Source organism: Octopus sinensis, linkage group LG2, assembly GCF_006345805.1.
Source record: "Octopus sinensis linkage group LG2, ASM634580v1, whole genome shotgun sequence".
In the NCBI taxonomy this organism is placed as follows: Eukaryota; Metazoa; Mollusca; class Cephalopoda; order Octopoda; family Octopodidae; genus Octopus; species Octopus sinensis.
In genome coordinates, this window is record NC_042998.1 from 40,990,640 (window position 1) to 41,005,509 (window position 14,870).

At 34.6% G+C, this 14,870-nt stretch overlaps 1 protein-coding gene and 1 long non-coding RNA gene across 9 annotated transcripts in view; both read left to right on the forward strand.

The window, feature by feature from the left end:
• LOC115232614 (dystrophin) overlaps window positions 1-14,870 on the forward strand; it is a 744,226-nt gene that overhangs the window by 172,082 nt on the left and 557,274 nt on the right. For 7 of the 8 annotated variants that reach the window (XM_029802603.2, XM_036512501.1, XM_029802605.2 and 4 more), the window contains 2 exons: window positions 2,089-2,334; window positions 9,563-9,744. In XM_029802603.2, coding sequence (XP_029658463.1) covers window positions 2,089-2,334; window positions 9,563-9,744 — 428 coding nt within the window. Of the gene's footprint in view, window positions 1-1,706; window positions 1,979-2,088; window positions 2,335-9,562; window positions 9,745-14,870 lie in introns of those variants that run through there. The other variant, XM_029802608.2, reaches the window with a different exon arrangement.
• Window positions 10,906-14,646, forward strand: LOC118767639. Its single transcript, XR_005003556.1, has 3 exons — window positions 10,906-10,917; window positions 13,802-13,805; window positions 14,532-14,646. It is a non-coding gene; the product is annotated as an uncharacterized LOC118767639 (long non-coding RNA).

The window sequence follows — 14,870 nt, forward strand, 5'->3', positions numbered from 1 at the left end:
GTACCAGCTCTGAGTTCTCCACACTAATGAGAATTCTTTCTACAATAGGCACAAGGCCTTAAATTTATTAGGAGGAGGCAGTTGATTATATCAATCCCAGTGCTCAACTGGTACTTATTTCATTGACCCCAGAAGGATGAAATGCAAAGTCAACCTCAGCAGAATTTGAACTCGAGACATGACAGATGAAATGCTACTGAGCATATTGCCAGGCATGTCATGATTTTGTCTGTTCACCACACTAATAATAATGATTTCTACTATAGGCACAAGGCCTGAAATGTGGAGGAGGGGACTTGTTGATTACATCAACCCCAGTGTTTCACTGGTACTTAATTTATCGACCCCAAAAGGATGAAAGGTAGTAGTAAAGTCAAACTAAATCAATATATTATCAGTACTTCTGTCAACTAAGGGGAATAGAAATGACAAGCGAAATCAACCCAGTGTAATGATTTTCTAGCTTAAGCACAAGGCCAACAGTTTTAAGGAGAGAGGGTTAAGTCGATATTTTTGATCCCAGTACTTGAGCAGTCCTTTATTTTATTGCTTTTGGAGGGATGAGAGACAAATGTGGCCTCGGTAGGATTTGAGCTTAGAGTACAAAAAGCTGAACTGAAAACTGCATGAGTAAATTGAATGAATCAGTTGGTTGAAACACTAAGTCTTCTGAAGTGGGTAAAATAAATACCAATAAAGTACATTAGTTTGATTAATTCTACTCCATCTATTCTCAAAATTTGAAGCCTTTTGCCAATTTTAGAAGTTATTATTGTTGTTAAAAATTACAATTCATGGCAGAATAGGTTGAGCAGTGAACAATATGCCTTCTGTGTTTAGTAATACCTTTGTTTTGTTTTCAAGTTCTGCCATGATCTGTTTTGTTTTCAGCCTTCCAAAGTTGATAAAATAAGTACCAGTAAAATACTGAGGGTAGCTTTGATGGAACTGACTATAATCATCTCAAATTTGTGGCTGTATATCTTTGTTCGAAACTATTATTATTAGAAATGATTGAGTTATAGAATTAGTAGAATACAAGGCTGAATATCAGATCTGCTATATACACATGTATAATGTTTTTTTATGGACAAAAATCTATCTGTCAAAGTTTATAGTCTATACATTTTAGTTTTGGTATACCATAATTTTCATACTAAATAAATAAATTATTTAGAAACAGTGAAAATTAACTATAAAAATTTTAAAAATCTGTATTTCAAATGCATGACAGTTCGAAACAGTTTTTGCTTTGAATTTGATCAAATTTAGCTACAGGTCTATAGATAGCACTATATATGTATTTATGTACAGCTTGGTTTTTATATGTCTGTATTATCTTCCATAGTTTTATAAGTTTTCTAAGAATTCATTGGAAGCAGAATAGTATTATTTATGAATAAAATTTTAATTTAAAAGCAAACTATTTAAGTGGCCATGTGTTTTTGAAGTTATGCTAAACTCAGCAAAGTATGTTGACTTGTCTACTCCAAGACACACCTCTCTCTGTTGAGTGGGTGGGTAGTGAAAGTATGAGAAGAAAGTAAGAGCGAGTTACTGACTATTAGGAGAGAGACAGAGAGAGGGAGGGAGAATGTAGAAACTTGATAGGGTAGCCTATAACAGCAAAGAGATTATCTCTACTTCCTGGCAGTGCTGGACTATTTTCAGACTGCTACCTCTCTTTAGTTTTGTATATTTGAATGAAAAGTAAGAACATAAGAGATAGCGATGGTTATTTCTGTTTGGTTTGTTGTATTAACAAGCAGCTGACTGTGGGTGGACAGGCAAAACATTAGTACCCAGGATTATTTTGTTTCTGTTCACAGTAAATGCTGTTACAGTTCTGACTGCTTTGTTAGTAGAGACTTGGTGTTTAAAAACAAAATCCAGTAATCTCCATCTATTACTGGAAAATTATAACTTGTTATAAAATGTTTCTAAAGATTTTTGATGGCTACTTCAAGTGAAAAATCAAGTAGGTATAACATTAATTTTTTTCTGTTTAGTCATTTGTATATATTCATTGTAACAGAATTCTTTAATTATTGAAGTTGCTAATTGTTTGTGTTATATGTCACTTTTCAGTCATTGATGTCTCTTAGTAGTGGCAGTTCTAGTACTTCAAGCCGGCATAGCACCATGAGCACTAGCTCACTTGACCTCCTCTCCTATCAGGACATGCTAGAAAATGTCTTAGCATGGCTACTGGAAGCAGAGGAAGTAATTGCAAAACAAGAACCTGTTGTTGAGACTATAGCACATTCAGCTGATGATGATGCTTCTGACATGCTTGGGGTCACAAAGGTTAAGCAACAATTTAATGAACATAAAGTAAGTAGATATCTTATCAATAGTCACCTGTGACATTCACTTCATATTTGCTTTAGTTGAATTGTTATTTATTAAACAATACAGTGCTAATGATAGAAAGATTAACATTGTATTTCAGATTGGTCCATGATAAATGAATAAGAAAGGATTAATAAACATATAAACTGTTGAAACTGAAGATGTTTTCTTTGATAATTATTATTTGATTCTATAAAAAGAATATACTATTGTATATTTGTATGCGTGTGTGTGTGTTCATGTATAGTTTCATATTCAATGTGCTAAATAAAGTAAACTGGGACATTTAGTGTATTAAATGTCATGAAATTTAGTGTTTTGATTTTATTTACAGCTTAATAGTACTTTTTGTGTGTTTAAAAAATAATAGCTATTACTTAGGGATAAACAAATACTTTCTACCTATTTATCTTTCTTCAAACATAATAAATAAGTGAAGGAATAATTCTTTATTCTTTTATACATTTCAGCACAAAGGCTGTTAATTAAAAAATTAAATTTAGATAACCAATGAAGATGATTTAATGTTGCTAAAAGTTTGCTTGAAATTCCTTTTTATTTAACAAGTTGTATGAGAAATTAATGCAGACATTTTTGTCTTGGGTTTCTCACATGTGTATTTGTAAATTGTTTATCCCAGTTTTATGAATCATCCCACTAATATCAGTGTTACATGTTTTCTAGCTGTCTTTCCTTTTTACTTGTTAAATAGTAGTGTAATAAGCAATCTTGGGTCCTTACTTCAGAACTTGTTTCAATTTTCTACCTTTTACTAAACTTTATATTTAATTTCAAACATGAATTACAAGTGAAAGTTATGACTGTCTGTGTGTGTGTGAATATTCTCACATCCACGTGTCTTACGTTGTTGTCATTAAGTAAAAAAAACAAATTTTCATGATAACATTTTATTGTTTTTAAATTTTTCGGGATTCATGAATGGGCTTTGTGCTACTATAAAATAATCTCAAAATTTATTTTGACATTTTCTGAAACTAGTTTGAATGTTGTTTAATTAAAATTTTTTTACTGATATTGTAATACTAGATTGCATTAATATATGGCATCAACTTAACAATATAACGATGGCATATTTATGTAAGATGTTGGTATGTGTTTCTAGCTATCAACACTTTTTGAAACCATTCCAGGTACTTAGCAATGATTATGTGTATGTGTGTATATATATTTCAAATTTTCTTATCAAATACCATATTTATGCAGACTGCATTATTTTAAGAAGAAATTACACTACTATATCATAGTTACAAGTTCAGTTTTCCATGCTAACATGTTGTTCAGTGTGTTTGCTGAGATATTTCTCTTCATTTCAACCTGATTTTTGTCACTGTTCGTCCTTATTCTCTGGTTTCATTTTTAGTTTTCATTTGGCAACAAACAGTAAATATTCTTTATTTACTCATACATTTTTTACTCTTATAGAAAATTTATCTTCAACTTTATTTAATATGTCAGTGACACACTTCCTTATATATATCTATAAACATTGTTTTTTTTTAATTGTAAAAAAATTGAATTGAAAAATAAAGTTCTTTAATTACTTTGCAAAACATTTGATTCAAAGTTGTTCAAAACCATGCTATAAGAATTAAATTTCAATCATAGCAAAAAAAAAATACATTACTTGCCTACATAATATTATATCACTTTCATGGTTAGGACAAAAAAAAAAAAAAGAAAGAAATTATACCAGCCTACACTTAGCAGCAGAAAACATTATTAACTGTTTTATTACATTTCATTCCATATATTTAAATATATTTACAAGGTTTTGTTACTTGTATTTTGATTTTATTATTGGTTTGTTATAATCTGAAACAAGTTAGTGTTACATTCATCATCATCACCATGATTTAACACCCACTTTGCATGCTGGTATGAATTGGATGGTTTGATTATAAACCAGCAAGCTGCAGGGCTGCATTAATCTCCATTGTTATCTTTGGCATGATTTCTACAGCTGGATGCCCTTCCTAATGCCAACCACTTTTAATTTATAGCTTAAGCCAACACACTTAACTGTTTAGCATTCAGATTACTCTGTCAAATGTGATGCTTATTTATTCACATTATTTTGAATTATCCTGCATTGTCTCACAACTTCAAGATTTTGATGATTTGATTGTATATTTTTAGATTGACATTTTAGGGTAAGTGTGAGAGGCCAAATCTAGATAGTTTGACTGGGTATGACTAGTTTGAACATTTAGGCTGGATATGGTTGATTTAAATGCTAAAAGGTAAAACACTATCTTAGAAAAAGCTTGGAGTTTTCAAAATCTTCCTCTCATTTCCTATAAATTTGTGGCTTTGTACCTAATTTAGAAATCAATTGGCTTTTCTTGCCAATTTGGCACATATACTGACTCTTATTTTTATAGCCTCATTATTATCATTTGGTATCATCATCATCGTTTAACATCCGTTTTCCATGCTGGCATGGGTTGGACGGTTTGATTGCATCAACCGCATTCAGACAGTGCTTTTTACATGCCACCAGCAGCCAGTCGGTAGCACTGGCAACGACTCACGCATGAATGGTGCTTATTGTGTGCCACCTGCACGGAAGCCAGTAAGGTGGCACTGGCATCAGCCACAATTACAATTTCCATTTTGATTTCAATTTTATTGAGATTCTGATCGTGATTTTGATGTGTATTCATATTATCAACGCTTTAGGAGTTGTTTTTGATGATTCATTCCAGTGAATTTTTTTGTAAGTAGCTTCTCTTCTGGATAGTTTACTTTTCTGTAAAAGACTGTAATAAGTAATACATATCACACCAGTGAAGAGTTAAGGGGTGAAAGAAAGTTAAAATAGGTGGTATAAGAGTAGGTCAGCTTGAAGAAGAGCTGGATATGTTGTCTGTATGTCATAGAAATAGGGTTTCACTCTATGGGTACTGGGAGAGAGAGAGAGAATGTGGTAAGTGCCACCTATTACAAGTGTAAAGTTACATTAAGCAAGTAATTGAGTTGGGTGGAATATGTCCATACATCTCTTCTATGGTCTTGTACTCATGCCAGGAGATAGTTTAAGCCCCTGGGTGCTTGTGTTATTGAAGCAATCTTGACAAGCTCTCTGGAGGAAAAAAAAAATGCTCTCTATATTTGCCCTGAAGAAGGTCATCTTTGTTGATTTGCACATAAACTAATTGCCAGATGTTTTGAAACTTGTTGCAGGCACTCCAGACTTGTCTTTTGCTTGTCAAAGAACCTTTCTTACTTTAAGCAATATAGGATCCAAGATACTTGAAATCACTGACCTCTGAGTTCTGTGCCAATGTTGTAACAAAATTGGCAGGTACTTTTCATCATTATTAATATCAGATGTTATATTTTGGAGATTTTACACCCTTATAGAAAATGAAGACCACTCAACTATATTGATGTTAGTGTGAAATTGAGAACCTACCACTGCTGATGAAGTACAGAAATTCCTTGTGTTTTATGATGTGGTGAAATACATGTTGGTTGTGGTTGCTTGAATAAGAATAAGCAACAGTTATTTAATATGAAATTTAAAACAGAATGGTCATAAATAATACAAGTACAGTAAAGCAGCCACAGGCATAGCAATATGATTAAGAAATTTGTTTTGCTGCTATTTAGTACCAGGTTCCGTTGCACTATGTAACAACTTACACAAATGTATTTTACCATGGCCTCATGTTGCTACTGCCTTGAATTGAACTTGGTTGACAGACACTGAACAGATGCCTGTGGTATATGTTTGTGTATAGCTTTTGCCAATGTATATTCACGAAAAATGTAAAATGTGATAAACTGGTGCTTTTAAATACAATTCCTTTTGTATTTTTTCTTGTTGCTCAGACATTATCTTGTGTCATAAATGCAGTGAACCAGTGATTGGACTTTTGAAACATTTAAGCATTGATGTCATGATCATAAAATATAATTTAACATATAAATATAATTTTCATTTTCTATTCTTTATGATATAGAAATGATACAGAAATAGTACCTATTTTATTTCAGTTATAAGATCGTTTATAAGCCTATAACTATAGTTGTTCAGTCTCATTAGTAATCTTTTGAGGTCATGAGGAAGCTATAAATTTATGAACGGCTAACTTAATGGTGGTTCTAGTTCAGATGTGTTCTCAATAAGTTGTATTCCATATGCTGTATTCACTTATTTATGTGAGCCATTTCTAGGAAATTGCATATGAACTGAATGTGTAACAGTAATTTTTAATTTCAATAGTGATCTTTTATTGAAAGGTTCAAAGTATACTACTGCTTGTCCAAGGTGAATACCAAGAGTGTTACTGAAAAATTGTCTTTTCTATTACAAATTATTTCATTCTAGCTCCTTGAAATCAGCATTAGCAACATAAGTTCCTTTAGATTGGATCATTTACTTGGTTCAAGATGAATTTAACAACTACATTATCACACCTGCACAATATAGTTTCAACTTTTAGCTTAATTATAGATAAAAACCAGATTAAAAACATTATGAAATTTTGATACAATATAAAGGACATAATGGAAATTATGCACAAGTCAAATTTTGCAATATCACTACTTTCATCATCATCATCGTTTAATGTCCGTTTTCCATGCTGGCATGGGAAAAATGACATTGCTTAAATGGCAGCCATTTTCGACTTCACACTCCCGTGCTCTTTCCAAAACTTGTACTTCAAGAGTTTCAGATCCCCACTTCTCTGATCTCTCTATTGATGTTCTCCTTCAGTTGCACCAGGGTCTCCAGTTTGTTGACGTAAACCCTCTCATTCAAGTATCCATGATTGAGACCCTTTTGTGCCTGGCCATTCAAAGTAGACCTCATACATGGTTCCAGCAAGATGGGGCAACTGCTCATATTGCAAGAGAAACAATGCAGTTGCTATGGCAATGCTTTGGAGAGAGAATAATCTCCCGCTATGGCAACATCAATTGGCCTTCACATTCCTCCAACTTGACTAGCCCGGATTTTTCTCTTGTGGGGATACCTGAAAGAGAGGGTTTATGTCAACAAACTAGAAACTCTGGTGCAACTGAAGGAGAACATCTATAGAGAAATCAGAGAAGTGGAGTCTGAAACTTTGGAGGGTGTTATGGTACAAGTTTTGGAAAGAGCACTGGTGTGCAAAGCCGAAAATGGATGTCATTTTTCATATGAGATGTAGTGATGTAGTGGTGTTGCACAATTTGACTTGTGCATATTAATTTCCATTATGTCCTTTATACTGTATCAAAATTCCATGCCTTCATTTGTAAAGTTAAGGAAGTTATTAAAGATTGAAACCCATCAGTGACTTTTGGGACATCCTGTATTTTATTGAACCAAGGAGGATATAAAGCAAAGTGAATGCAACAGTGATTTGAATGAAGAATGTAGCAAATATTGTAAGACATTTTGTCCCATGTTGTGGGTATAAAAATTCATGTACTCATATTTGTATGATTGCAGTCTTTATTCTAAAGAGCAATAATCAATTTGATAAAATAACTTGTAATTATAACTTTTGTTTAGTCTAAATAAATGGATATTGCTTAGAGTACATTAGTTTGGGCTTTGTTGATTCTGGAAATAAGATTTTGCCTTCATTCATGAATACATGGCTAAGTATTAGAATAGGGATATGAATCTTATCTTGTTTATAAAATTGAGTTTAGCTGTTTATTTATGCATCATGAATGTTGAAAAAGAGAGGAGTTAGCAATTGAGTCAAGGAAAGGGTGAACACAGAGGGAGTAAGAAAAGGAGGAAGTCTCTCTGCCTTCCTCTCTTTGTCCGCTATTTCTATTTCTTATATCCCCTCATGCTCTCATATATTTAGTTATATACCAACCACTCTATGGGGAAATGTTTAATAATTATAAAACTAATTAAATTTATCTTCAATTAGCAAGTTAGTTTCATAAATTGATGTAATAGCTAGAACAGCATCACCATTTCTAAGGAAGTTCTAAATTTATACTGAATTGTAAAGAACTAGAACAAATATGACAAGAGGTGACATAGTGCCAAAAAATGGGAATCCTACATGTAGATTCTGCCAAAATAACACCCAGAAGCCATCAAGGAAGCCTTTATATAGCATTTCAGCCTGTTAGATATAACAGCTAAATCTTGCACCAATCACACACTACTGTCTTGAATATAGTGTGTATGTTGTTGTATGATAGTTATTTCAATAGTGTGTGCTCCTTCTCACAAAAGTTGTATGTAATGAATCTATTTACACAAGATGATGTATACAAGCATGAGAAAAACAAAAATTGTGAATGAAAACAACGGTGGGAACACTTTTTCCTCATTAATAATCAATTAATTTATGCATACACATATATCTTTCTCTGGTTATAATACAGAAAAGATACTTCCAAGCACACTCCGACCTCTGACCCACAGATATGCTGTTTCCTCATTCTGCTTTTTTATTGCAACAACAATGACTTCTGTTCCTTGACCATCTGGCTGGTCACATGCCTCTTCCACTCATATACTTTTGACTGTTTCATCCCTCATCTCATCATCATCCTTATGGTGTTTAAACCCACTCATTCCCAAGCCCTGCATAAACCACTACTTTCAGAGTTTCTGTCCTGAATTTTGGCCCTCTGGAATTGCCTCTTTGTGCATCACTTTCCTGCATCCAATGACTTACAACTGTTTAAAGCAGGATGTTATAGACAGCTGCTGCAAAGGCTTTGGACACAGACCTTTTCTCTAGAGTAATTTAATGAAAATGAAAAAATAAAATAAATAAGAAAAGAAATTTAAGTAGCTCAGTTAACTGGAAATATTTCTGTGATTTATATTAATTAACTAATATAATTTGGTAATTGTAACTGTGTTGGTGCATGTGGCCTGCATCTGCTTAAATTGGTAGCAATATCAACTTCAATGCCACAAGTATAGGCAAATAGTTTTAAGGCCTTAAGTTACGTAGATACTAATTTCTTTCTTTTGATGCTCTGTATTCCAGCTTATACACCTGCAGTATATCTAACATTTTAACTATATGACTATTTTATATGCAGTACTTTTTTTTATAGATTATTTTTATTATTGAATTGAAACTCACATCAGCATGAAGTTAATCAACACAATGGTAGTTGTGTTTAGGTTATTTGAGTATTATGTTTTTTTTTCTCTCTGAAATATTTTTATGTTTACTCATTTCAATATTTATTAACACTATTTTTTCAGGAATTTATGCTTGATCTTACAAAGCATCAAGACAGTGTAGGGAGTGTTCTCAAAGAAGGCACTGATTTGATAAACGATAAGAAAGTCAACAAAGAAGAAGAACATGAAATTAGAATACAAATGGCATTGTTGAATAACCGCTGGGAAGAGTTACGCTTAAAAGCATTGAGTCGTCAAACAAAGTAAGCTTTGTGCATGTGCGTGTGTATGTGTATTTATGCTTTGAGCATGTGTTTATACTTTTATTGTGTGTATGCATATGTTTGATATTATGTACCACCTTGTAACAATTCTGTGGTAATTATATATTCTTATCACTTAACTTAACCACCTGTCCTTCAGAGTCTTTATAATTAATATGCACTTCATCCATCTTTTGAATCTACTATAGCTTTGACTCCTCATTTAAAATAATTTTGAAAGCAAATAGAATATTAAAATTAATTTAGGCTCAGCTTACAGAGTTCATTAAAATGCACTGTCTTTATACATCTTTATTCATATCTGACTGGTTTGAGTTTGGATAATTCCATTTCAATGTGTAGGGATATGATAAAGAGAACATTATTGTCAATTGTTTGTAATGAGAAAACACTATCAGTGACCTACCATAATATGCATCAAATGGGTCTAATTGCTGTAAATAGTGATATTACTTAGGTGGCAGTTATTATACAGAATCTAACATGGTATCAAGCATAATTTTCACCTTGCACTGAGTTACTTATGGGATATTTAGAATTCAAGCTGTAATTACTGCCAAAGGTGGTCCTACCCCATATTAAAATTAATTTGTTTGAAATTTTAAGGTGTTTCCAATATTTTGTCCGACCTCTATATATATCTGTGTGTGTATATATATATATGTGTGTGTGTGTGTGTGTATGTGTGTGTGTGAGAGAGAGAGAGAGAGACAGTGACCCAACATAATTTATGTGGATAATCTTTCACAGCAGATTCACTTTATTTTTGACACCTGCACTTGTTTTTTCTTTAATGTACAATGTATATTTACACAATGTGTTTGTTTGTGTTCACTTGTATCTATTTATTTGTATACTTGTATTACAATTAAAACATTAGTTAACTCTCATACCTATGTTAAGTTATACAGTGCGATCAAATATCAGTATAAGCACAACCATAGATTACAAAGGCACAATTATACCTTGTCTATATGTGCATATTTTTGTCTTTATGCTTGTGAACATGTGGATGTACATATATTTTTCATTTGTGTTTATGTAGGCATTTATATATGTATGATGATACTGATGCATACACACATACACTCACAGACACACACATACACAATAGCAGAGATACCCAGCCTTTCTCGGGATTAAAATGGCATAGTTTCTTTATTGTTTTACTTGTTTCAATTATGCGACTGCAGCCATGCTGGAGCACTGCTATTGGTTGAACAAATCTACCACAGGATTTATTCTTTGTAAGCTTAGTACTTATTCTATCAGTGTCTTTTACCGAACTGCTAAGTTGTGGGAATGTAAACACAGCAACATTGGTTGTCAAGCAATGGTGGGGGTACACACGCATGCACACACACACACACACACAAATATACACATATATACAACAGTTTTCTTTCAGTTTCTATGTACGAAATCCACTCACAAGGCTTTGGCGGCCTCAGGTTATAATATATGTAACTCCATATATATTCACATACACATATATATCTACATGTGTATGTATGTGTGTATATGTATATATATATAGATGGGGCAGCCATCTGGTTTGCCAGACCCCAGTCAAATCATCCAATGCTAGCATGGAACGCGGATGTTAAATGATGATGATGATTATATATATATATATATATATATATATATATATATATATATATATAGAGAGAGAGAGAGAGAGAGAGAGAGAGAGAGATAGATATTACTCTTTTACTCTGTTACTTGTTTCAGTCATTTTGAGTGTGGCCATGCTGGAGTAGCACCTTTTACATGAAGAAATTGACCCCTGGACTTATTCTTTGTAAGTCTGGTGCTAATTCTATCAATATTTTCTGCTAAGCTGCCTAGTTATAAGGACATAAACACGCCAACATTGGTTTCTAAGCAATGGTGGTGGTGGTGATGGGGAATCAAAAACAGAGACGAATACACACACATAAAAATATCTTGCTCAGAGTAAAAGGCAGCCGGTATGACGCATGTGTACGAACAGCTATGCTACATGGCAGCGAAACATGGGCCATGAATGAAGCCAGTATGCTCCGAAGGATGCGTAATGTCAGTGTACCTACTCGACAGAGTGTAAGTACCTTGAGAGAAAAGTTGGACCTCAGAAGCATCAGATGTGGTGTGCAAGAGAGACGACTGTGCTGGTATGGGCATGTGGCGAGAATGGATGAGGATAGCTGTGTGAAAAAGTGCCACACCCTAGCAGTTGAGGGAACATGTGGAAGGGGTAGACCCAGGAAGACCTGGGATGAAGTGGTGAAGCACGACCTTCGAGCATTAGGCCTCACCGAGGCAATGACTAGTGACTGAGACCTTTGGAAATATACTGTGTTTGAGAAGACCTGGCAAGCCAAGTGAGACCATAACCTCGTGGCCTATGCCAGGGGTGTAACCAGCCCACTTATGCGTACCTTTCCTTCATTGGACACTAAATTCTGCTTGCGAAGACCTGTTGAGACAAGTGAAATTGAAATCAAATTTGATGATTGGCATCCGTGCTAGTGGAGTGCTAAGAGTACGATCTGAGTGTGATCGTTGCCAGAGCAGCTAACTGGCTTCCGTGCCAGTGGAACATAAAAGGCACCATTCGAGCGTGATCATTACCAACATCGCCTTACTGGCACGTGAAAAAACATTCAACTGAGGTCGTTGCCAGTGCCGCTGGACTGGCTCCTGTGCAGGTGGCACGTAAAAAAACACCACTTGAGTTTGGCCATTGCCAGTACGCCTGACTGACTCTGATGCCGGTGGCATGTAAAAGCACCCACTACACTCTCAGAGTGGTTGGTGTTGGGAAGGGCATCCAGCTGTAGAAACTCTGCTAGATCAAGATTGGAGCCTGGTGCAGCCATCTGGCTCGCTAGTCCTCAGCCAAATTGTCCAACCCATGTTAGCCTGGAAAGCTGACATTAAACGATGATAATGATATATATATATATATATGTGTGCACGTAAAAGCACCCCCTACACTCTCGGAGTGGTTGGCATTATGAAGGGCATCCAGCTGTAGAAACTCTGCCAGATCAGATTGGAGTCTGGTGCAGCCATCTGGTTCACCAGACCTCAGTCAAATCATCAAACCCATGCTAGCATGGGAAGCGGACATTTGATGATGATGATATATATATATATATATATATCATCATCATCATCATCATCGTTTAGCGTCCGTTTTCCATGCTAGCATGGGTTGGACGGTTCTACTGGGGTCTGTGAAGCCAGAAGGCTTCATCAGGCCCAGTCTAATCTGGCAGTGTTTCTACGACTGGATGCCCTTCCTAACGCCAACCACTCCGTGAGTGTAGTGGGTGCTTTTTACGTGCCACCCGCGCAAGTGCCAGACAGAGCTGGCAAACGGCCACGAACGGATGGTGCTTTTTATGTGCCACTGGCACGAGGGCCAGGCGAGGCTGGCAATGATATATATATATATCATGATATATATATATATATCATTATATATATATATATATATATATATATATATGTATATTTAATGTATACATTTTTTTCTAATCCTTCAATCCCTCTGCCCCCTACCCGTCTCTCCTCCTTCCACGTGACAGTGCCCGGCCGGTCATAATCTTTCTCTCTTGGCTTTATTGGCCACTGCCAACACCTCTTATGTCCATGTCCTATGTTCCAGCCTATGTCCAATGTTCCAATTCATACACGCCAGCTCAATTTGATGCGTTCTCAGTCGAAAGACGCCTGTTGTTATTTCTTGTTGTTTGTAATCATAATTGTGTACCATGTTCTCCCTTTTTTGTTTGTTTTTTTTTTGTTGCTGTTACCATACACATTTACTAGCTTTCTTACAAATAAATTTACTATGTTTCGTCATACACTTATTGAAAGATATTTTAAAGTGATTTTGTAGTGTAAAACCTATGGTTGTGTGTAAATTCAATTTTATGAAAGTATACTGGAATAACCTACCACAGCTGTATGGGATGGAGTACACGCAGTCTTTGTTCATATTCTTTTCTAATGGTGGTTTTACTCAAAGGAGATATTTGCGAAGTGTTGTATTACTCTTGAATACTGTCCTAATGTCATATGGACCACATATCTTTTGCAGCTTTTTGGAGAGGCCTTTCACATAGGGTTGGCAGACTGTGGACAGTTTTTTGGTTTCATCCACTTTTTTCTTCATAATTGGAATGGATAGTATGTTTTTGGCGTAGTTATTGCTTAATAGATTGTTATTGAACTTGATCATTTCTTTGTGGTGTGTATCATGATCACTACTTATATTCTTTGAACAATGTTTTAGGCACTGTACAATCCCTTTCTTTACACTGTATGGATGATGGGAATTGAAGTTGAGGTATCATCCAGTGAAGATTGGCTTGTGGTATATGGATGTCCTGAATCCATACTTGGTGCATGTTATTGATACATCCAGGAATGCTAGCTGATTGTCTTTTTCCTTTTCCACTGTGAACTGTATGGATGGCTTTATTGAGTTCACATGATCTAACAGCACTTGGACATCTTCCTGGTTGGGCCAGAATATAAAGGTGTCATCAATATACAAAGAGTTGTGTTAAACGACAAACAAGATGAGGACAAATATCTACCAAATGTAAATAATGTAAATAAATTTACTGTTTCATCACACACCTATTGAAGATATTTTAAAGTGATTTTGTTGGGTAAAACCTATGGTTATGTGTAAATTCAATTTTATGACAGTATACTGGAATAAAGTAGGAAACTGTAAGTTTATCATAAATAATCTAGGTTACGAGATTACCATATTTCAACTTTATCTTCTTTCAGGCCAACTCTATAGTTGTTTATATTTTAGTCTAGAGAATTGTCATACAGGATGTAAAACTTGTATTTCTGGCTGTAAGATTTTGTATAACTTCAGCTGATTATCAAGGTGAGGCACTATAGTTTTGTTGTAATCCACTCATTGCAAAGAACAAATAGAGAAAATTTTCAGTTAGATCAGTGGTTCTCAACCAGGCTCCATATAAGATTTTATTGTTAAAATTTATGTGCAATAAGTTGTGTGTGGCAGGTGCACACAGGTAGTAAACACCGAAAATGTACAGAAAACAGATTCCATCACATGCTGGGTG